Below are 26,447 nucleotides of genomic sequence, written 5' to 3' on the forward strand. Positions count from 1 at the left end.
AATTAAATATGTAGACTCAACAAACTAGTACCTGATTTAAGAATACAACAGCACTGTTGGCTTTATCTTTAAGACTTTGAATAAACAAATCAATAGATGAAATAGCCATTAAATTCTGAGCAGGCAAAATTCATGTACCAACGCAAACTATTTCAAAATTATAAGAGTTATGATTCCTACAAAACCTGTTTAACATATAACTTGAAAGTCTAAGAGGATTCCTTATGAACCTTTGAAGAAAGTGATCTTCCCTTTGACAATTAACTTAAGCTTTATTTCCACTGCTGTTATCCTCTGAAATATTTAAACCATGATGGAATGCAGATGTCATATGACATAATGTCACTACTTCATGAAGTAATCCAACATCTCCAGAAGTTTCCTTTACTTCATTCCCATCTTTTTCCCAAGGAACTAGCGTAGATAGATGTTGTCTAAGGCGGAGATCAAGTTGATCATCTGAGGTATGGCTTAGTGTTTCATTATTGTCAGTTTTTCCTTGGAAAGGACTATTTGTTTGTAAATCTTCTGAAGAATCAAGGTGTAAAGTTGATTCTGCAGGAGAAGTTGAATTTGCCACCATCACTGGGCAATTCACATTGTTGGCATGGAGGGGTTTTTCACCATTTTCCTCTTTCAGAATGAAAAGAGATTCTGTTAAACCAGCAGAAGAAGCATGTTTCCTTGGAGACGGTGGGAGATGTTTTCCACGAAGAGCACTATCATCCTGACCAAGATTCCATTCAGCTTGATCACCAGAATTGCTACAAAGTACCGCCAGATTACTCTCACTGGGTGCATTGGATTTGTTCTGAAAGAATATACAATTGAAGACATGCATTTATTTTTTTAATGAAAACTTCATAACTTTTCCCTAGCATTTTTAAAATTTTAGAATAAATGTTCAACTCTATGAAAAATGTGACTGAAGTTAACTAAATTTTCTCAAATTTCTCTATTAGTATTGATAGGAATGAAACAGAAGTTTAGCTTCCAAGCCCATTCTACTTTTGAACTTCTCACCTTAGAACTTACACATTCAATGTCATATGGGGTGTACATCTGATCTTTTTCTAGTACAAAGGCTAAACACATAATATCATGTATGCTAGATATTTTGTAATACAGTACACATACTATTATTAATCTTCAATCAATAAAATGGGAAGCTATAAATAACTGTCAAAATCAGTGTGTGTAATATTTCTGGGAACTCCAGAACAACATACTTCATTTAAATGTTTCCCCAAAGAAGAAAAAGTATAATGGATTGAAAGTTAATTTTTTTTGTTTGATTAAAAGAAGTCTAATTAGCAACAGTGGTGATCTGAACCAAGGAAGTTACAGGGAATTTGATAATTAAGCATAATTTTAGGTAATAAAATGGCAATATGTTTTTTGAAGTATTGGCACTTACCTAACACAGCTTAGCATAAAATGACTTTAAACAATCTACAGATTCTAGCATAGGCCCAAACAAACACAACAAATGAAAAGTAGTAACAATTAAGACTGTAAGTTGAAACATGAATTGCAAAAAGAAAAAAAAAAAGACTAACCGTAGGTTTGTAATCAATATCATCCATTGATCTAAAAAAATCCAGGCTCTTTGCAGCTGATAGCTTTCCTTGATCTGAGCTATGTGTACTCAAGGTATCAAGGATTTCTCCTAGTAAGTCCATTTCACCAGGATAATGAGTCTTTACTCTAGCTTCAACAGAATCATCACTTTCATAAAAATAAGCAGAAGCTTCCTCACTGTCTTCTGATGATAACCTAAAGAAAAAAGAAAGGCAGAACTGAAGGTATGCAAAAAGATAAGTTTCTAGATTGCAAAATCTGCATGTAAACAACTTTTGATTAATTATAATATTCATGTTTGAATTTCGAATGAAAGAGTATGCATCAATTGAATCATAAGATAGGAAAGATGCACATTATATCCCACAACCAAAGTTTCTGAAGGACAAAGATTTTGATTTTTATAACAATTCAAACTTTGTTGATCTAATAAAATGGAAAATTAGACAAAAATTATCCTAAGGGATCAAGAATGAAAAATTTCGACTATAATAAATCAATATTTGTATTAATCACCAACCACTATAATAGATTATCAAAATACAAATTAAAACAGTTATTACTCTTAAGTAACAAACATTCCATAGGGAGAGACAAAACATAATTGAGAACACACAAAATAAAATACAAGATGATTTTGTCAGAGGAGCATTTAGCAATTTTGAGAGAGCAGAAAAAAGTCCTTAAAGATAATAGCATTTGAACTGAGATTTAATGTTAAATAGAGTATCTAAGAAGTAGAATTAAGGAGGAAATACATTCCAGAAAATATGGAATTATTGTGCAAAGGGAAATGGAATGCTGATTGTGAGGAACAAAGGTTAGTCATTCACCCAAGAATCTGGTCTGTCCACCTTTCTTCTTTCTTTTCTCTCCCATATTTTTGGGGTATTGAATCTCTCTTGCCCAGGTTTGAAGTATAGCAGCTGGTATGGCCTCATTCTGCTATCAATTGGTGCTTTAACCTGCTACAATTCACTAGCAGGCTTATAGGGCAGATATTTGATTTGTTCTTGTCTTAGTGTAACTCAGAAGTCCCAACTCTGAGAGAACCACCAGCCTTAGTCTCCCCTAACAGAAATTATAGACACGTGCGTGGGAAGATCTAGTGGCTAATAAGACTGTTTTGTACTATATTATCATCTTGAAATATTTTCTAATTCCCAAAACATCACTTGCTTTAAGACCTTAAATAACATGTCAACAAATAATTTACTCACTTGCTAGCTCTGTCCATGTCATCATCATCATCTTCAAACAGGACACAGTCAGTACTTTTAACTGGTCTTTTTAAGCATGCCTAAAAGTTATAATTAATAATTACTGATCAGTTTAAATATCATTTCTAGAACAATATCACTTTGAGGAAGAGCTGGAAATAATACTTTATCAAGTAGTTATTATTTAATAAATAGTCAAGATTAGAGAATTGGGCAGTTATTTTGCTGGTAATTTCATTATAAAAATGCCTGAATACATATACATGTATGTATAAATATATTCATATATATACATATACACACACACACATATATATATATAGTTTATATACTGTGTATATATGCATACACATTTTCTTCTTAACTTATGGACATGCAAATAATACATATCTACAACCAAGTATTAAAAAAGCACCATTGGAGGTAACTGCCCAAAGTTCCTCAATTCAGAAACAGTGGGAAGTGTCCAGTGAAGAAAACTGATAAGCAACTGGAAACCAGGAGTATCTAGAATGTTGCCTAGTGAATTTTACCTCCACTTCTAAAATAGACAAAAAAGCACTTGTTTACAATGTGTAGGCACGGTGTTGAGCTGAGAATACAAATAACAAAAAAGGAATGCCTTAGAAAGCTTACATTTAATGGAAGAAGACAATAAAAGGGACTGGAACATGAAGTTGAGAGGGGTGCAGTGAGAATATGACTCTGAAGTTGCACAGAGGCCTTGATAACTTCAAGACAGAATAAAAGTTTGTCTACCAGAACCTACAGAAACAGGAGCAGGATAAAACATTCTGACGGGATGAAGATGAGGATGATAGAGAGCAGATGGCATGTGCAAGAGATTGTCAGAAGTCTTTAAGGAAGGATTCATGTTTTATTTTATGTCATAATTCAAGAATTTATTTCATATTTATTACATTCAGAGTATTATACTAGACACTGCGGATACAGAGACAAAACAAAAAATTCTAGCTCTTAAGTGCATTGCATTGTACTGGTGCCCTTCCCTTTCCCTTCTCTCTCCCATTTAACAACTTCCCTCCATCTTCCCTTTCCTCCTCCTCCTCTCTCCTCCTTTCATCTCCCTTTCTCTCTCTCCCCCTTTTATTCTCTCTCCCCTTCTCCATTCCCCTTCCTTCTCTCTCTTTCCCTCTTTTGTTTCTCAAGAATAAAGTTCAAGCTCCTCTATTTTGCACTAAATAGAGGGGAGGAGGAGGAGTGGAAGCAGGAAGGAGAAGGGGAAAGGGAGAGGCAAAAGGAGAAGGAGAGAGGAAAAGGGGGAAAGGGAAGATGGAAGGAGACAGGGGGAGGTAGAAAAGGAAAGGAGAGAGAAAGAAGAGAAGGGGAAGGACAGGAAGAAGAATAGAAAGAAAAGGGGAGGAGAAAGGGGAGGGAGAAAGAAGCTAGATTGTGAATGACAGAAAATGAAAAATAAAGGAGAATTTCATTCTCAAGGCAAAACAGAGTCACAGCAGCTAATAAGCAGAGAACTGATAGGGTCAAATCTGAACTTTATAAATGAAACCTGATAACTGGGTGAAAGATAAATTATAGTGGAGAGAGAATGGATTGAAGAAACCAGATAGAAGGCTCTGCAACAGTCCAGGCAAGGATAGTGAGGGTGGATTATGGTAGTTAGGGCATTTTGATTTGATAAATATTAAGGAAGTGGAATGAATAAGACTTGGCAAAAATGAATATGAAGGTGAGGGAAAGTTAAGAATTGAAGCTGTCAAGATTAAAAGGGAAATAGAAAGCTGAGAAATAATTTTTATAGACAGCGTTTCTGATAAAGGCCTCATTTCTAAAATATGTAGAGAATTAATTCAAATTTCTAAAAATACAAGTCATTCCCCAATTGATAAATGGTCAAATATTATAAACAATTTTCATATAAAGAAATTAAAGCCATTTCTAGTTATATGAAAAAATGTTCTAAATCATTATTGATTAGAAAAATGCAAATTAAGACACTCTGAAGTACTACTATACACCTCTCAGACTGGCTAAGATGATAGGAAAATATAATGATAAATGTTGGAAAACTGGGACATTAATATGCTTTGGTGGAGTTGTGAAATGATCCAACCATTCTGGACAGCAATTTGGAACTATGCAAAACTGTGCATGTCCTTTGATCCAGCAGTGTCTCTACAGGATCTGTTTCCTAAAGAGATCATAAAAGAGGGAAAAGATATTTGTAAGTGCTCCTTTTTGCAGTGGCAAGGAACTGGAAACTGAGTGCAGTCCATCAGCTGAAGAATGACTGAATAAGTTATGGATTAATAATATGGAATATTGTCTATATCACATTGTTTTGGGGGAGGGGGAATGTAAGGAAGGGAGGAAAAATTTTTGGAACACAGTCTTACAAAATGAATATTGAAAACTATCTTTACATGTATTTATAAAAATAAAATACTATTAAGAGAAAAACATAAAGTTAACCTTCTGAGAGATCAGTTAAAAAACAATTGAGGTTGAATCTTATTTTTTGAATCTGAGTAACTAGAAGGATCGTGGTTTCCTCAACAGAAATAGAGAAGAAACGGAAGAGTAGGTTTGAAGAAAAAGAAAATCAGTTCTGTTTCAGATATGTTGAATATAATACAACTTTGGAACATCTAAGTATAATTGTCAAATGGGAAACTGGAAATGTGAAGCAGGACCTTAAGAGAGACAAGGATTAAATATGTACATTTGGAATTTATCTGCAAAAAGATGAATGATAGTTTACTCAATAGGAACTCAAGGGATCACACAGATACAAGAAGACAAAAAAAAAGGAAACAAATTCTCTCTTTTAAAAAACTGATTATTAAATAGGAATAAAATCTATTGCTACCTGATGAACTATCTAAACTAAGTTCCTAAAACACAGACAAATGGTCACTATTCTATTTTGTTTGTGCAGGTGGAGGTTTGGGCATTGGATACTGGACAGCTGAAGGTTTTCAGATTTCAGGTTATCCTCAGAGGATTTCAAGGGCTTTGATGAAACTAACAATTCTCTGGGTAGGGCTGTTGTGCTGGATCCATTGCATGGAATGTTCTGATGTGGAACAGATGAGGTAGTATTTACCCACAATTTCATTGATAAATAGAAAGAAGACTGATTATTGATTATTGATCTGCCATGGGATAAAACTATATGGTACACTCAGATAGAGAATAGGGCACAGATAATGAATCTGCAAAGTAGACTCAAAAGTAACAGTCCAACAGGTAGCAAGAGAACAACAGTGAAGTGTCCCCCCAAAAAAAAACACAAGGAAAAGAAAATAGAGTAGGGAAAATTAATTTCTAATCTTGTAAAGAAAGAAAATTTAAATATGGACTGAGGAAAGACCATTTTATTTATTAATGTCAGGGAAGGAATGATCTTGGTTGGAGAAACTAATTAAATTACAGGTTCTGTTTTTACTTAAATTATCTACTCTAACCATTTGTTTGGCTAGTATCTTGACTTTCTTAAGCCACTAGTTTATGACATTAAAGGATGTTTAAATTTTTTTTTTATTTGTCAGTGTATTGTGTAACTATGTTATGATTCTTACAAGGTACTAAGACAGTGGAATGGATAGAGACAATAATTATCTAATTTAGCATGGTTCAGTATGATTGATCTGATCCTACAAGGAGATGTTATGGGCCAGAAGTTGAGACAAGGTACTAGGTGGAATTGAGGAGACAGTGATTAAATCTAATTTAGCATTGATTTAATCCTATAACAAATAATGGCTTCCTAGTTATGTAATGATTGGAGTATACTCAGTGCACAGCATACAAGCAAGAAGCTCTCAGGGGCAGACCCACAAGCCCACTCTCAGAGGCGGAGTGAGATTCATTCAATATTCCACCTTTGTGCTGGCTGGGGGCTTTGGATTCAGAGGGAGCTAGAGGCAGAAGCTGGAAGAGACAAAGGGCTAGCGGCAGGAGCTCTTAGAACCAAGGAGAGAGAGAGAGAGACAGGCCTCTAAGAAAGCTAACCGGGCTATTTTGAAGGAGACAATAAAGGATCTGGACTTAAACCCCTGGATGCATTTGAGGTGATTATTAAAATGAACTGAAACTAAGGCTGCCTTCAGAAGCTTCCCAAGAAACCTGCTCCCAGAGAACATTAAATTTTAGAGACGAGAACATTACATAACTAGACTAGTAATTAATGTATAATACCAAAAAATTGCCAAATAACCGATAAAGGAAAAAAAAAAAGATTATAAGCTTAATGAACAAAAACAACTTCTGAATAGTAGTGATAAAATCAATTTTCAAAAAAATTTGCCCCTACTTTGTGAGGCTTTTTTGTCCAGAATAGAAATTAGCAATGAAAAATGTGAAAGTGAAAAATTTCAACTCATGTTGTGACTGGACTATTTTTTCCAGCAAATTATAGAGGAGACAGTACTTTATAATGGAAAGAGACTTGGTTTTGGGAGCCTGAGGACTAGGGCTCAAATCCTGCCTCTAACTGGTTACTTTCTGTGTCATGGTGAGCAAGTCCTTAATTTCCCTTAACTTCAGCTTCTTCATCAGCAAAATGAGTTTATGTTACATGTTACATGTTAATCTCCCTTCTACTTCTAAATCTATAATCCTGTATTTGTGGCACTGAAAAAATGTTACATATGTTCAAGTGGATAATGTAGTAGAACATTATACTAGGAAATACAATATGGGAAAATGATTCGCCATAACTTTAAAAATAGAGGTCAGCAGAAGACTGGGATTTAATTAATTTATATTATAGAAAATTCGCTGCATGTGGAGCTACATATGTAAAAAATGAACAAAAATAACAAATCCTGGCTGCAATAGCTTTCTTCAATAATTTTACAATTCACATTAATGAAATCATGATTTCTAATAAAAATATCTACAAATGAGGGAGGAGAAAGACTATTTTAAAAGTTACAATAAGATGGGGAAAAGTTTCATTTATCTGTGTTATGTGGAGAATAATTAGGTGCAAGTATCAATGGAATGAACTATGTATTAGCAGAGATCATATTTAGTCAGAAAATAATTGTGTTATAGAAAAAAACTCAAATTACAAAGTGTATTATGATCTTCATGAGAGCCATTAAACACTTACACCATAAAATATCAACCAGAGAGTACCAACCTAGTCAAAACACAGTACAGTATGAATTTGTGAATAGATAGCTTTTCTTTTAGAGTGCTAATATAACAGACAGTGAGGGAGAGACAGGCACACATTGTTAGTGAAAAAAAAGTAGGGGGAAAAACATTCTTTACAAATGTTAAAAGGAATACTACAAATATTTTTTCAAAGTTCTGCTGGATATGGAAGTTGTAAAATCTGTCAGAAATGTAGACAAACCTTCTACTGCCTGTATACTCTAGTGTTTACAGTTATTCTGTATTGTGAAGTGTATGCTAATTTTTTCATAAATTTTTTGAAAAGAGAGGATGTTTCCTCTCTAATCTGAAGTATATTAGCCTTTTTGCTTAAATTTATTACAAGAAACAAAATTCCTTTTTTGTTGCTTCTTAATACTAGTGTCTCAATAGAATATAATGATATAAGTTGTATATTCATAAAATCAGAAAGTATAAAATTAGTTGTCTCAAAAAGTGTTAAGGACCATGCCTGGGTGAAAGGGCAGGTCAATTCTCTGGAAGCCTCCAAAGCTGTGGATTGTGAAACTTCAGGGAGTTGTGGGGCCGCCTTTACTGACACAGATGTTGTGGACGGGAATGAAATAAATTGGAGGCAGAAGGAAGAGGAGAGACGTCAGACAACTCAACAGCCTCTCAGTCTCCTTGTATCACCCTCTCACAAGAGGAGATCCATTCTGCAGGTCTGGGTTGTATCTCCAGCAGTCACTGTCAGGTGGCTCCTGTATTACAACATATTTTTACACTATATCCCTCTGAACTCTCCTCTTCCTCCAGACCCACAGAATTTGCCCCACTTTGGGTGCCATATGTTGTAATAGTTAGATCCTAGTTATAAAGTCACAAGTTCCCTGCACCTATTAATATCATGTGTTCTGTGGGGACAATAACTAGTCATTAACTATTATGGGTAAATTAATGAGTTTTTGCAGTATGATGAGAAATGAAGAATGTACATATTATTTCTACTAGGACTTTGGTTTACAATCTTACCTTAATAAGAATTTTTCACATTTTGTTGATTAGATTGGTGGTGTGTGTGTGTGTATATATATATATATATATATATATATATATATATATATATATATATAATAGCTAGTACTGGATCTGAAGTGAGGAAAACTTGAATTTAAATCTTATCTCAAAATTATTAGATGTGTTACCACACATCATGGAATTTCTCAGTCAGTTTACTCATCTATAAAATGGGGATAATAGCACTTACCTCATAGGGTAGTTGTGAGGATCAAATGGGATAACATAAGTAAAGTATTATGCAAACCTTAAAGCAATATATACATGTCAGATGTTACTACTTATATTACAATGATGCAAAATTGAGTTTTGTGAAACTAAGAAGTTAAGTGAAGGAAAATGCTGTAATGGTAAACAAGCACGCAGAAAATCCATTTGTTTGTTGAGGTTCCTGCTGCTTTTTTATTTGGTGTGTTTTGCTATGTAATGCAGGAAAACACAAGAGATTAGTATAAATTATCCTATTACCCCAAATCGAGTAAGTCCAATAACATAATATATAATTGATAGATTGTGGTTTGTCTTGGTAGATTGGCTTAGGAACTAGACCTATGATTTGATTAGTTTAGGGAATATATATTCACTGCAACTTATATTCCTAAAAAAACATATTTTTTCCAATTATATGTAGATAGTTTTCAACATTCATCTTTTTGTAAGATTCTGAGCTCCAAATTTTTCTTCCCCTTCCCCCAAGACAGTAAACAATCTGGTGTAGATTATACATGTACAATCTTGTTTAAAAATATTTCCACATTAGTCTCTTACAACTTATAGTTTGAAAGAATTTCTAAGACGAGTCAAGGATTAAGCAAGTGATCTGCACAGGGTCACATCGGTAGCATATCTCAGATGCAGAACTCAGATGCTGAGGATAGCTCTATGCATTTATGCATTATAATGTGGTTTCCTTTACTATTAGTAGAACACACAGAATAATTAGTGTCATTTAATTAGTGTGGTTAAAATGTATTTGTAAGGGAGCAGGGGCCACTGATCATTAAGGCAGGATCATTGGACAAAAGTCAACAGTTTTATCTTTTTCCCCATCTCCAGAATTAAGTACTATTTTGATGTTTACTGAAGCTTCAAGGCAAGTGACCCAAGTGCTAGATACTACAGACATGACAGGAAATAAAAGGGTTAAAGAAAAGATGCCAGCTTTAGAAAGTTCTCAGAGGGAGGCATGCACTATGAGATGCATACACTTTGCATTCTGGGAGAGGACAAGAGGTGAAAATAAATCATACCCTTCATTTTCTCACCAGCTGCAGTGTTTGGTTTTGACTTTACCATTATCATGTCCAATTCCCCATATATACTCCAAAAAATCTCATCGTCAGGAAACTCATCAATATGGAGATTGCTTCTGCTTTGGTACTCAATGGATAGTATCCTCAGTCACCTCTGCCTTTCTGACTGGAGGGCAAGAGAATGAAGCAAAAATATCCTCCCAAACACTTCTTTTAAAGAAGGGTCATAAAGACAACTATTTTTTCATTTCACTTCAAGCTTAAGTGGAGGAAGAGTTTTGAGATGGAGTGACAAGAAATCATACCAACAGGGATGGAGAAACACAGTTGAGGACATGGCACAGCTGTTTGCCAAGAAATACAGTGAGAAAAACTCAGTGAATCATACTATAAGGTTCCTCTTTCTAAGTAAGAATTCAAATTATTTTTTCATTACTTATTTATTACCTTGTAAACTTGGCCAAATTATTTAACAATTTAAGGACTTCAATTTCCTTACCTGTAAATTAGGAGATTAATACCTTTGAAGTCTCTCTTAACTTTAAATCTACAACCAAATGAGTCTATGGTGGGGTTATCTTTAAGGTTTCTTTTAATTCTGTAAACATATAAAGAATTCTTATGAAATCTTCACTGCTGATATAAAATGATATTTTGCTTAACAAGTGAGCATATCCTCTGAAAACTAATATTCTGATTGATATACTAGACTACCAGAAAACCTGAAGTTTTGCCATAGGAAGTAATCTGAATATAGTGTCTACACCATCCATGCCAAATATTGGGATAAAATAGAGCATGGAGATTGAAATTAAGAAGATCTGGCAAATTATATCTTCTTTGTGATGGTTTCCACATTTATAAAATAGGGATAACAACACCTACAGCATCTTCCTCAAAGAGTGTCAGATTGAAGCAAAATGAAAAATATATTTTAAAGCATTGTATAAATATCAGAAATTAATATGACTACTAATCTTAGGACTATGTTTCTATGTTTTTCCAATTAGACTATTAAGTTTTTAAAAGCAAGAGACATTTCTTCTTAGATCTCTTTGATGTTTAGAACATATAGTCAGTTGAGATATATTATTGATGATAATGATAACAATAGTGTTTGAGAAGTACAAAGGAAGAAGTTGACAAGAGATTTGTCTATAGTAGATAAAAGATAATTAAAATGTCTTTTTAGTTACAAGTTGAGGAGAGTCATTTTAGGTAAAAAAAATTAAATGGTCTTCAATATCTCAAGTTGCAAAAATAGGTGAAATTGAGAAAAGAAGCCATAATGATATTAGACAATAACATATGACACAATTTTATATATAAAGTTCTTATACATACACACATACAGAGGATATAGCATGTGGGGTATATAGTAGGAATTTAATAAAATCTTGTTGATTGATCTAGAAAAGGTTCTCTTAAAAGCTTTAGCATCATTAAATTATGGCAAGGAAATATTTTTCTAATGTTTAAAAAGTTGATACTTGTTCTGGAACATTATATTACTTAATTGATAATATTAATTAATTAATAATTACTTTTAATTGTACATATTTAACCTATGTCAGACTGACTACTATCTAGGGGGAGGGGAGAGAGAAGGGAGGAAAGGAGAAAAATTTGGAACACAAAGTCTTATAAAAACGAATGTTAAAAACTATCTTTGCATGTATTTGGAAAAAATAAAAACACCATTGAAAATTTCAAAAAAAAATTTTAAAATTCTGACAAAAACTCTTATATTGGAAATAAAGATAAAAATATTACAAACAATTTACAATCCAGATGATGGGAGAAAGCATGTATACTAAAACTTTAACTTTAATGGTTATCTTTGTGCAGGAAGCAGCACTTTCATGCAACAGGAAATGGTTTGGATTACTTACCTAGTGAAGGCTAATTAAAAAAAATTTAAAACAAATTTATTTAATGACAATAGGTAGAGGAGAAAGTCTGTCAAAAGAAATGAAATATGAAATAGCTCCAGAAAAGTAGCTATTGTGATTAATTTTGACTCATTTTCTTTATTAGTTTGAGTTTTGATTCCCTATTCAATTGACCTGTAGGACTTCAAAGCAATAAACCTTAAACTTATTTATAAACTGATTCAAATCAAGAAGAGACCAAAAATGATATATTTTTATAAAATCCCTTAAAATTGAAGACAGATGAGTCTTACACTAGATCTATTCTACATCAAACCAAGAGACTGGCTAAACATTTATTTCAAGAATAGAGATTTATTACATTCAGTTTTCTGCAAAATATCATAGACTAAATAGTTTAACCAATGGCATACTATGGTACTTTACTAAGAATTCATAGCCTTCCCTTCCATCAGACCATATTCTATAAAGTTAGAAAAGATTTCCCAAAGTAAGGGAAAGTTTTATTATGACTCTTGCATATTTTGGTGTTAAACAATCTGATTAACTTGCAAAATACTTGAAAAACACTATTTTAAGTAGTAATTATCTAGAAATAAAGGTAAGGCACAATTACAAAACTGTTATTTTTCATGAATATTAATGGTTAAAAATGTCAGCTTTACCAAAGTATTCCAAAGAACAATTTGCAAGGCCTCAGTCATTATTGATCAGTGTTCATACAGCTAGTTTAACAAGGATATTGGATAAAGTGTCCTCAAAGCAAAAAATAATCATATAATATTTTGATAAATGGCAAGATATTTGCAATTTCACGTTTGCTGACAATATTTCAATATTTCAACATTTTAAAAGGTTTCAACATTCATCTGCTGCATTTTCAGTAAAATGTGAAGTTTAATTCTAAAAGATTTTGGATATGTCTCTTCAATGATTTATGTTAAGATGATTTAAAGTAAATAAAGATTAAACTATTTTTTCAATAAACTTATTAAAATTTAGTAAGTCTCACTTAAAATTAAATATTTTATTTACATAACATTCAATGTTCAATACCATTTCAACTATAGAACATAAAAGCACAAAACAAAAAAAGATCTCAGAGATCATATAGCAGATTACCTTCATCTGAAAGATAAAGAAACTGAGATCTAAAGAACTAAAATGACTTGCTTCTAATATCATATAGGGAGTAAAACAAAGTGGCAAGCCTTGAATCTAAGTCTTTTGAAGCTAAGACAAATCCATCTGTTATTTCTGGATATAATGAGATCTTAAACATCTTTTGATAATTTTTTCTTGTTTAGATTCTTGTGTTATGAAAGACTTAGAAATATCTGTTTAAACTTCGGAACTGTGACTCAATACAATGGGGAAAGAGACTGAAAATGGATAGGTTTCCATAAAGTCCTTAAAACTGAGTATGGGGGGCAATTAGGTGACACAGAGGATAGAGCACTGGCTCTTGACACTTACTGTGTTATCCCAGGTGAGTCACTTAACTAGCATTGCCTCATCAAGACAAAAATAGGTAAGGACTATTGATCCTAGTTATGCTATGCTAACCAATGGACTGCCTGAACATTTAACTCATTTAAAAAACAAATAATATCCTTTATTCAATATAGCTAATCAGTAATAAACTTCATCAGATTTTTCTTGATTGTTTCTTAAATTTACCTCTTTCTTTTTATTTTCTATTCACTATCCTATCATACATACATATGTTTTTATTTATGTATTCACACAATCACTACTCTGAACAACCTTTTCTCTCTGACAGCCTCCCAAAGTATTTTTCCTCCACATTTTCTCAGTTGAGGATCTTGTTTCATATTTTTTATCAAGAAAATATAAGCCTTTTTTGCCAAGAGCTTTGTCTTCTTTTCTCCTCTGCCTCTCACTTGATAACATCCTCCATTATTTCCTCCTTTGCTTCAGTCTCCCTTGAATCCATCACTTCGTAATCTCTCTAACGGGTTACTTTTACTACCATTCCTTCTTTCCCCTCTAATTTTAGTAACTAATTTCCTATGGCTTACAAACATACAATGCTTAATATCCCCTCTTCTTTAAAGAGATATTGTACTATATCCCACTATTCCTGCTAGTTATCATTCTATATCTCTTCTCCCCCTTCTCAAACCTATTGGGAAAAATAGAAAGAAAGTCGTTTATACTTTGTAACTTGATTCTTTTCATTCCTTCTCAATATTTTCTAAAAAATTTATAATTTGACTTCTGGCTTCATCGCTAAACTAAAAGTATTCTTTCAAAAGTTACCAGGGAATAACAAGGGAAGGGGAACGGAAAGGGGAGAGTGGAAAAGGAACAAGGAAGAAGAGAAAGAGAAAAAGTGGGAAAGTGAAAAGAGTCAAGGGAAAAAGGAGAAATAGGAAACAGAAAGGAAATTTATATCATACCTACTAGGTGTCAGGCACTGTGCTAAGTGTTATACTAATATTATCTCATTTGAGATAAGAAACCCTAGGAAGAAGGTGATGTTATTAATCATGTTTTCAGTTGAGAACACTGAGGCAAAAAGAAGTAAAGTGACTTGTTCAGGGATAGCACAGCTAATACATGTTTGAAGCTGTACCTGGACTTATAAATCTGGGCTCTATACTCTATCCATTCCAACATTCTTATTACAGGACAGGACACCACCACCCTACTACTTACTCAAGCTTTCAGACTTTATATATATATGATCCTCTATTTCTTGCTTACTTGGCATATCCAATTCACTGTCAAATTTTATCACTTCCATCTTCACAAACCATCTTATATACATCTTCTTCTCTCAACTCACACAATTAGAACTTTAGGCACTCATCATTTTTTCTTTGGACTACCACAGTAAAATTCTAACTAGTTGTCCAAGCTAAGAAGCTCACATTCCTTTTACTAATACTTATATGGCATATATTCAAGGTCCTTTAGCATTTTGGTTGCTCCTCACTACATGTTCTTCAACCTATCAACATTCTTTGAAAACTTCAATACAGAGATTGCATTTACAATGTACTTACTACATACCAGGTTTGCACTGGGGATAAAATATAAAGCAAAAACCATCTTTGCTTCCAAGCAGCTTATATTCCAATGAAGACAAACTTAATGACAAGCCAGATTATTTGAACTCTATTGCAGAACACATGGAGAGAAATAATGTGCTAGAATACTGGAAAGAGAGGGATCATATCATACAGCACTTTATATTATAAAGAGAGGAGTTTACATTTGATCTAAAGTTAATAGGAGCCAATGGAGTTCAACAAGAAGTAGTGGTGGTGGTGGTGGTGGTGGTGGTGGTGGTGGTAACAAAGTTAAGAAAATACCACAGATGTGATCTACTCAAGAAAGACTACAGGACTATGACCTTCTATTAGTGGAAGCTATGTCTCTATTTATACAGTCCAATATACTACTATATTATACTGCTAATATAAAGGGACCGTGTTGATCCCCTAAGGGAGAAGGGGAAAGTACCAATAATTTATTAAATGTCCACTTATGTGCCAAGTACTATGCTAAGATGTTTGTTATTTCTATATTTATAAATACCTATTAATACTGCCAAATACTTTTTCATACTAGAAAGATAACTTTCTAGTTAGGCTTTCTCTTTCTTGTATTTGAAACAAAAAAATATCTAAGTATGATTTTACATTTATCCCTATTGAATTTCATGTTATTAAGTTAATTCCAATACTCTAATCTGTCCATGTCTTTTTGGATCTTGACTCTATAATTCAATGGGTTAATTATTCCTCTTAATTTTGTTTTCCTGAAATCTGATGAATGTGTCATCTATGCCTTATCCAAGTCATTGATTAAAATAATTAAAACCAAGTATAAATCCTGAGGCTCTTCACTAGAGATCTCTCAAGTTGATAGTGAATCATTAACCACTGCTCTTGGGTACAGCTAGTTAACCAATTCTGAATAAGCCTATTTTTTGTCACCTAGTTCACATTTCTCTATCTTTTCCACAAAAAATATTATGAGATACTTTACCAAATACTCTGTTAAAATCTAGGTTAACTTTATCTATAAAATTCCCCAAATCTACCACTTTAGTAACATTGTCCCCTACCCAAAATTGATATAAGTTAAATCTGACATGACCTGTTCTCAATGAAGCTATTTAGACTAAATCATTTTTTAAAATTATTCATTATTTTTAAAAATTAAATTATTCATTATTTCTCCAGAATTAATTCAAGAATGGAAGTTGAATGTCCTATTGCTTGCAATCTCTTACCATTAAAACAAAAAAAAACTAACAAAATTAGGGCAATATTTACTTTCCTTAAGTCCTAAAGTACCTATAAGTAAAATCTGAAATATTACTAGAAATGGCTTAATTATCACATCTACTAATTCTTTTAGCGTCCAAGGGTATCTAAAATTCTAAGTAATTTGTGCTTTTTTACTATAGCCTTATTTATACTGCTATCAATGATCAATTAACCATTTTTGCTCTGGCATTACCAATGAAAAACAAGAATTGCATTAATATCAATTACCAAGATGAGAACCACTGACTTTTTATCTTCATTCTCAGTTTTCAGTGTCTATCTAAAAACAATTACCTAATCTCTCTAGAGCAAAGATCCCTTCTCTAATCCCCAGATTTACTTCTCCAACTGTCCATAGCATAGCTGTACTTTAAGTATCCCACCAATTATTTTTAAATTAAAAAACAAACGTATTGTATTATGTTTCCATCTAATGTGTTCCTTCTAATGTCAGAATTTCAGGGAATAAATAAAGGAATCATTGATCCAGTCCCCCTAGACAGTGTAAAATGAAATTCTGAAATATTCTTTTGGATTATGTTGCACAAAATTATGGCAATATAAATATTCAACTATTTATTCCACTTTGTTTCTAAAAGATTTAATTTTGAAAAGTATTTAAATTTTGCTATGATCTTTTTATATAAAACAAGTTTAATGTAATGCCCACCAGAGGGCAGTCTCGTAATCTAGAAGGTGATTTTTTTTTTTTGCACACTTTTTTTCTACTTTAATTAAAAGGAAGTTCAACATTTGAGAATAAAGATGTCTAAACAAGAGGGACAAACAAACTTATCTTCAAAAAACAGGCTAACATTTTGCTGTCTGTATTTTTCAAACTAAGTTCAATTAATTTTTTTTTAGAATTAGAACTAGTTTAAAATAAATTGGAAAAAAAAATTTTGTAAAAGCACCAACTTGCCTGCTAAAATCTTGCCAAATTTAAGACTACTAATGAATTACATTAAGTTCATGTTTACTATCAGTGCACATGATATGTTATTCAATACTGTATCATTCATTTTATTTTATGAAAAATTCTTTCACTGGATTTTCATTTTACATTAAGCTAACATTTCAGTCATTACTAGTTCCTCAATACATACCCAAATTAAGCAAAACATTGAGAATTTATGTGTCTGAAATCAGTAAAGGGTAATAAACCTGGTTTTACTCCTATGCAATATTTATTTTAAACATTCCATTTTTAATTATCTTCTCCTCTCCCCTTTGTCCTCTTTGATCTTGGTTCTGCTTTAGTACTTGGGACCCACCCATCTTCTTCTTCTTGACCAGCTGGTAAGCAACTACCTTTCTCCACAGATAGTTATTAAGTGAATGGTAAATACTCTTTTATAAGAAATATATTTCAAACAAATATTAGGTGACCTTTTCTGAGAACTACTCTATCTCCTTAACAAGTATTGTTCTCTCTATTCATTTTATTCCAATATATGTTGAATTTCTAAGAATAAAATATATAATAAACACATATTTCAATTATTCTCTCACCTACTACAATCTATGAAACAGGGAGATTTAGACAATCTATATTATGATCACAGAAATATTTCATGTATATAGCACCTTAAAATCTGGTATTGTTATAAATCATAAAAGCACACTTGCTGTTTAATTTGTTTCTTGGATTCCTTACAAATATCCACTTATAACCAAACTATCTTTAAAACATACCTTACTAACAACATATCCTAAGAGCCGTTACCTAATGGTTATCATAATGATATCTCTTTAGAGAAAAAGGCACATTATTAGATTATGAAATGAATTAATAAAAATTATTCTATAGACTATTCATTATAATGATCTGTAAAGTCACTAAAAACATAAGAACTACTAAAGACAGTAATTCAGTTTGTTTATACTAATACTCTGTGTAATGCTTTTACATGTTACAAAAATGAAAATTATATTTTATATTTTATAAAAAAAAGATTTATCTTGTTGGATTTGCTTTGGGTAAGTGGAATTTGTACATACATGGATATAAACATGTGTTGTTATGTTTAAAGGTAAACAAAACAGTACTAAATGGATTTAAGATAACATCTTAAAACAGAAGTCTATAGGGAATGGGAGAAAGGGTAAAATAGAATTATTACTAGTTCACTAATATAATATCATCTTAATTTAATGTTTATATACTTTTCCATCTTGTAAGTATACATAAACAAGTATGTAAATGACACAAACTGCTACAATTTTCAATATGCATAATGTTTACCATATAATAAAAAAGGATATAATACATCATTCATAATCCCTTATATTGGTTTTGCCTGTTTAATACATTGGGAATTTTTTTTTTTAATGAGTGAATTTTTATTAGTCCAAGAAATGAAATAGTTAACAGCAATGTACATGACAAAGTCTTATACATAAGGCTTAACAATAAAAGCTTCAATCTTCTATCCACTGGATTTTACTGTAGTTTTCCCTTGCTTAGGGCAATCCATCTGCTAATGTTGATTTGCAGTTCAGTTAAGCTTCCTGGCTTACTCACACTAACATGCTCTTATACATAGGCACTCACAAACATATATACATACATACATATACATACCGTTCCTTTTCCCCTCAAAAACTAACCTAAGTAAGAGGGCATAATAGTTTAATTGTATACATAACTAAGAGGGAATTTCTTTCCTTCCCTGAAAATGTAATGGCTATAGAAAGTAAATATACTCAAATCATCATTTCATGTAACAGACAAATTACTTTTAGATTTCACAAATAACCATATATATGATTTACTGTTCATTTAAAACATGAAGAGCAGCTTTTTTTTTAAAAAAAAGAAATTTATGAAAGGTATAGGATATATTAGTAAATACTAACTGTAAAAACTATTTTACACTGTAACCAGTAGCAACATTTCTCTAGATCCAAATGGCCCTATTTTCAACAGGAGTAGAGAAAGATCCTTTCCCTGGAGTCCTGTTAGGCTGGGGCTACAGTTGGAACTGTCATCTTTGCAAAAAATGGAAAAAGGGCGGGTTTTACAAATGTGAAATCTAATTGGGAAATCTTTGTGGCTGTCCCCTTGACATTTATTTAAGCCTCATCAACAAAATGGAAAATAACTGTACTAATTAGCAGACCAGCACACAAATTACTATTTGTTGGAGTGGATTACATATTCACATTCTGTTCTATAGATAAGCCAATAATAAAAGAGAACTTGAACACATTTAACTGTTACAAGATATTTTATAACACTCAATTTGTAAAGTTTTCAAAACCCATTTTTAACTTTAAAATACTTTGTTTTCAAAAGATCATAATGCAGTTTTTTAAAGTACAATTAAAAATTAATCTACTGACAAACAAAGAAATGTTGATAAGTTATCTATATTAACTATGAACACACTTTTTTAAATGAGTGGCTACATAAGCTATAAATGTGTATACCCTTTGATCCAGCAGTGCCACTACTGGGTCTGTATCCCAGAGATCATAAAAGAGGGAAAAGGACCCACATGTGCAAAAATGTTTGTGGCATCCCTTTTTGTATATATAAGAAACTGGAAACTGAGTGGATGCCCATCAGTTGGAGAATGGCTGAATAAGTTATGGTATATGAATGTAATGAGATACTATTGTTCTATAAGACAAAATGAACAGAATGAGTGATACTGAGTGACATGAGTAAAACCAAGAAGACATTGTACACAGTAACAGCAAAATTATGTGATGATCAACTATGATAGATTTGACTCTTCTCAGAATGCAATGATCCAATATAATGCCAATAGACTTGGGATGGAAAATGCCATCCATAGGAGAGGATTCTGGGGAAATGGAAGAATAAGTTGGTAAATTTCAAGCTCTCCTGATTTCCCCCACAAACAAAACAAATTTGTGTCTCAGGAATAACACAGACTGGTGAAAAACCAAGAAGACTTGGGTCGGAACTGGGGTCTTCCTACTGTGCTGCTAAGACATGGCCTTGGGTGAGAAGGAACCAGCACTGGCTAAGAGCAGAAGCAGCGGGGCAAGGGCACTGCCATCTGTGGGCACTTGAAGGAGGGGGGAGCTCTTGGTTTGGGGTTCATGCTCAGAATGGAGAGCGGAAGGGAAGCTTGAGGCACCATCTTCCCATCCTATGATTAGAGGAGCTTACACCAATACCTCTTATTAAAAAAAAAAAAAAAAAAAAAAAAAAAGAATCGGCAAAGAAGAAAGAACCTCACCAGAGAAACATATTATGGGAACAGGGAAGAATGGGATTCCACTTCAGAGAAGGACACTTTAGTTTAAAAAAAAAGTTTCTAGCCAAAAGAATAACATGAAATGGCTCCTTGCCCAGGAAAACTTTATAGAACTCAAAAAAGAATTCAAAAATCAAATGAGAGACACTGAGGAAAAAATAATGAAAAAAATTAAAACCATCCAAGAAAAACAATAAGATTATGAAAAAAATTAACCAATTAGAAAAGTAAGTACAGTCTCAAAGATGAAAATAACTCTGAAAATTAGAATTGGGCAAGAGGAAGCCAGTGAAGCTATAAGAGACCAAGGAAGAACAGAACATATTATAAAGAATGAGATTATCTCATTAAAAAAACAACAGACCTGAAAAAGAGATCAAGAAAACAAAATATAAGAATAACTAGAGAGCCAGAAAGTTGTGACCAAAAAGAGAATCTTGACACAAAAATGCAAGAAATAATCCTAGAAAAATTGTCCTGTAGTGATAGAACACAAAAGGAAAGTAGAAATAGAAAAAAATCCATCACCACCTCAAAAAGATCCTTTGTGGAAAAAAAAATAAAAAAAACAAAGGAATATTGTTGCCAAATTTTGAAACCCCTAGATCAAAGAGAAAATTTTGCAAGAAACAAGAAAAAACCAATTCAAATACACTGGAAGTACAATTAGAGTTATACAAGATTTATTAGCAGCTACAATAAAAGACTGAAGGTCTTGGAATCATATCTATACACAAGCATAGCTCATATCCAGCAAAATTATCTATAATTTTGAATGACAAAAAAACATTCAATGAAGTGGCAGATTTTAGGGACTTTCTATCAGCCAAACCTGAACTTAACAGAAAATTTAACTTACAAAAGCCAATATTAAAGAGCAATTTTAACGAACTCAACATAGACACACTGTTTAAACATGGACAAACTGTTTATGTTTTTTTAAGATGGGCAATTCATATTTTATGTTTAAGATTTACATCAACAATAGGGTAAGCTCAAAAGAAACATTGATTAAAATAATAAAATAAATAAATAAAAGTAAAAATAATAAGTATGCTATACAAATGAGGTCCAGAGGTAGAATAGACACAGAGGCATTAGAGGGGGAAAGAGGGCTCATAGTTCTGGAAACCTACTCACATTGGTAATGTGTTCAATAGGCAACACTACATATATACCATGAAAGGTAGTGTACTCTCCAAAATCTATAAAGAAATAACAGAGAAGGGCTGGGCAGATGGGAAAGCAAAGGGTGAGGGAAGAAGACAAGAGAGGGATCGCTGGGTTGGGGAAGATTAAGATAATAGAATGCCAAGTTTCTGGAGCAGAATTTAATGAAAGAATCAGTAGGGATAGGAAAGATGTGTGTGTATCTGGGATATGTGTATGTATGTATGTGTGTGTGTGTGTGTGTGTGTGTGTGTGTGTGTGTGTGTGTTTGTGTGTGTATGTCTACTACAATCTTTTTTAAATATAGCCTGCGTGGAGGTGGTTGAGGAAATGAAAGAAGGAAAAAAGAATAAAGTAAATATGGTATATAACCAAGAACAAAGAAGAATTTACAAGGACGTAAAGAAAAGATGGACATTCATGAATATAATTTCTTCTGAATATGGATTGAAACAAACCTTTCATTTATTTGTCTGCTTTTGCTTTCCCTCATTTTAATCTGATTTTTATTGCACAACATGACAAATATGGAAATATGTTTAAAGATTGCACATTTAAATATGTGGAAAATATCTATCAGATTGTTTGCTGTCTTGGGGAGAGGGGAAGGAATTGAGGGAGAAAGAAACATTTGGAACACAAAGTCTTACAACAATGAATGTTGAAAATTATTTTAATATGTATTTGGAAAAAAATGTTTTCCTTAATTTCCTCATTTGTAAAACAAGCTGGAAAAAAGAAATGACAAACCACTCCAATATCCTTGCCAAAAGTAACTCAATTAGGATCACTCAGAGTCAAACATAACTGCCTGAAACAACCAAAAAACTCTATTTTATAACTTTTCATCATTAGACCTGAATTTAAAATATTAAAAGATGTGAAGTCATACAATAAGATTTTATCTGTTTCTATATCCGAAGGCCTGTCCATCGTGCATCTTTTAAAATATGGTAATAATAATACAATGATATTATTATGTATATTATATATGGAAGAGTCTAAAAGATATATCTATTATAGAACAAAAAGAGCTGAATTTGGATAACAAGTGCTTAAATCAAAATTACTATCTTTTTACTAATCAATTGAACTTGAACATGTCATCTCCATAACTTATTTTACTCACTGGTATAATGAAGGAGTGGGCTAAATTAGATCTCAAACTCATAACTTGCATGAGACCCATTCTCATATGTGGCCAAAACAGGTTTCATTAGGAAATAGACAAAATTAATAAAAAATACAATAAGGCAGATAATGTTACATTAAAAAATAAGTCTATGTAACTTGCAGAGATCCCTACATATGAATTAGTGGACCTTACTGTAAAGGGCTAGAACTGAGCAAATGCACTTAAGGGAGATAACCTAGCACTAGAGGCTAATTACCAATTGGACAATACTCTATTAACATATGCTTGGAGGATGACCCTACTCAACTCTGTGCTGGCTGGATCTGTGAGTGAGGACAGAGAAGGGGAGAGAAATCAGAGGGTGGAGTTGGACAAGCAAGATCATTCTTTGGCTGTGGAGAGAAAGAAAGGAGATGTGGAGATTCTTATATCTAATCCCTTGAGGGCAACCCTAAAAGACCCCAAAAAAATAAAGACTTTTGCTTACCTGACTCTGGCTGATTCTAAGATATCCAGGCTATTAAAGTAAGGATACACCTTACTTTGATTTGAGTTTAACATCGCTAGGCTAGATTATTTCTAAGATCTCTTCCTGCTCTCAAATTTATGATCTTATAATCTACACTTTCCTTAAGGAAGTTTAATTACCAAAACGTCCTGGTGATGAGATCTACAGCATGGAACTTAAGGATAGCATTGTAGTGAGTGAGACTAGTGTATGCATTCATTAACCACTTATTGCAATGTAATTCAGTCCTAATTCAGTCAGATTCATTTAAGAATGGTGATACCAAAGTCTCAAATTTATGATACTACTACATAATATACCTGTTTAAGAAAAAAAAAATACATTTTTACCAGTTAATTATTTATGTACAAAGAGACAAAACCAACCACAGCAGATTGTCTTTACAGCCCATTAGGCTATCTTTGATCTTTGAAATAGATTAATTTTAAACTTCATAAGACAGAAAAAAATGCTAATCACTATCTTTCGAAAGCAAAGAATTAAAGTAATACATAAATACACTAAAACTTCATATACTTAGCCTAGCATCTGCAATTGATCTGATCAATAGTTAGTATCTTTAATAAACTCAAAATCTGGCAATTTTAGTCAAATATGGTTCAGGAACAATAGATATCTCCTTAGATATTGTTCTTTTCTTTAGTACCATCACAATCTTACTCTTACTCTACTCTACTTACTCTCACTCAACCACAAACTAGAAAGATTAGATTTATTTTGGGACTATGGAGTCAGAAGTAGGAGAATGGGGTGGAAGTTGTAAAGAGAAAAATTTAAGCTTCATGTCAGAAAAAATAAATCTTAATTACAGTTTTCCAGTGGAATATTAAATTTATTCTACTATTTAATTTCTTTATTAGTAATTGATACAATTGGAACTATACCATACTATCCCATAATAGAAAAATCATCAAATAGTTTCAGACTGGATATAAGAAAATTTGCAATGTGTTATGCAACCTAATTTTATTTTCTCTGTCATAGCCCTGCTTTTTTTTGGAAAAAAAAATACTACTAGAAGACATAAAGCAGTACTGCAGTACTCTGTTTTTACATTTACATTTAGAAATACAGAATAAGAAGATAATCATTACATGAGGTTTTAATGACACAGTAGCATAATGGTTTTTACTTATTTGCCATTTCTAACACATATTCCTTCTACATTTAATTCTTCTTTTCAGTTTAGATTCCTTTGTGATTACAAAGAAAATTTCTTTTCCACAGATAAGTGGCTTTGTTATAAGAAACAATTAAAAACATTAATCACATTGCAGAGAAGGGATATAATCCAAATGAAATTTGGATTTAAAAATTAATACAAATATATCATAATAGAAACAATATGCCTGTTATGAAAAATTAAAGTACTTGGAATCATAAAAACAATAATATTCTGGTAATGACATGGTCACCAACAGAAATAAAATAAAATCATGTTTCCAAGTTACAATTTAATAAATACAATAGTTCAATAGCAGTTTCCAAGAAGGATTTAATAACTATATACTATGTTCCAGGCAGTTTGGTAAACAATAGCAATACAAAAGCAAAACTGAAATAATTCATGCCCTTGAACATGGGCATGTTCAACTCAAGTTATTTATTTTTGAAATACTTACTCTACCATATAGATCCATCTGCTACAGGTCTATCTTACTTTAATCAAATCCAAGGCAAAAGAAATATAGATTTATAGAATAGATAAAATTAGAGAATAAAAGTTGCAATGAACAGAACATTGGGTCCGGAATCATAAGATCTCAGTTCAAATTCAAGCCATTTATCTTCTCTGAGACCCATTTCCTAAGTAATTATTTAAAATACAGCTCTAAAATCCTATAATTTCATACTAAATCTAAGATACTTTTAAAGAAAAATGGTAAATTATCCTAGTACACTTCCAAAACCAAGAAATGACTCAAAGATAAAGTAGGATATATATAGAAAAAACAGGGGCAGTTAGGTGGCACAATGGATAGAGCACCAGCCCTGAATTCAGAAGGACCGGAGTTCAAATCTGATCTCAGACACTTAACACTTCTTAGTTGTGTGACCCTGGGCAAGTCACTTCACCCCAGCCTCAGAAAAAAGGAAAAAAAGAAAGAAAAAACATTAGATTCAAGAGTCCAAAGAATTGGGTTGAAATCCATGGTTCTGCTTTCTACTTTTCTACTCTCATTAGGTTGCCTTATAGTCATGACTCAGTGTATATATTTCTCTTTTGTCTTTTTATGGAATTCCCCCTTCTCAAAATTCTCCATAAATGTGTGTATATAGATATGCACACATACTTATTTTTAAACAAAGTATGTAGAGTCAATCAAAATGGACTTATTAAGTGTCTCATGTAGTCTTGCAGTAGTGAATAGAAAGAAAAAAAAATTCAGCCTTCAAGAAATTTACCGGCTAATTGGGGAAACAAATGCAATTAAATAAAAACGAAATATATTTACAGGCACGGTGGGGGGGGGGGGGGAAGCACACATTGGCAAGTAGGGAGGTCAGGAAATGCTGATCTAAGAGTTTTGCTTTAACAAGAATTCAAATATTTTAAGAAGCAAAAGTAAAGATGTAGCAAATTCTAGGCAGAGGTAGGAACCTATAGTAAGATACGTGCAAAGAAAATAGAATGCTATGAAACCTGGCACTTTCTTTAACATAAAAATGAAATATAAAAATGGAGACAAAGTAATTATTTTCTTATTTCAAATCAATATTGTCTTACCTGTGTTAGTTTATGCTTCTCTAGTTTCCCACCTTTTTCACTATGTAATGTGTACATTGGTGTATATTGTACAGAACCAGAGCAAGATCCATAATCTTCTTCATTTTCCTATAAAAAGAGATCATTTTACCAAGTGCTAACATTTTCACCTAGCTATTTAAAAAAGCTGAAAAGATAGGATGCACAGTGAATATGAATCTTATACAATTGGCTGAAAAAA

At 32.4% G+C, this 26,447-nt stretch overlaps 1 protein-coding gene across 6 annotated transcripts in view; it reads right to left on the reverse strand.

Moving 5' to 3' along the window:
• Window positions 1–252: 252 nt before the first annotated feature.
• Window positions 253–26,447, reverse strand: part of DENND1B (DENN domain containing 1B) — a 317,390-nt gene continuing 291,195 nt past the window's right edge. For all 6 annotated transcript variants that reach the window (XM_074308679.1, XM_074308673.1, XM_074308676.1 and 3 more), the window contains 4 exons: window positions 26,228–26,335; window positions 2,802–2,881; window positions 1,560–1,776; window positions 253–811 (listed from right to left, as the gene is read on the reverse strand). In XM_074308679.1, coding sequence (XP_074164780.1) covers window positions 266–811; window positions 1,560–1,776; window positions 2,802–2,881; window positions 26,228–26,335 — 951 coding nt within the window. In that variant the 3' untranslated portion in view covers window positions 253–265. The remainder of the gene's footprint in view (window positions 812–1,559; window positions 1,777–2,801; window positions 2,882–26,227; window positions 26,336–26,447) is intronic.

This window comes from Sminthopsis crassicaudata, chromosome 4, assembly GCF_048593235.1.
Source record: "Sminthopsis crassicaudata isolate SCR6 chromosome 4, ASM4859323v1, whole genome shotgun sequence".
NCBI classification, from domain to species: Eukaryota; Metazoa; Chordata; class Mammalia; order Dasyuromorphia; family Dasyuridae; genus Sminthopsis; species Sminthopsis crassicaudata.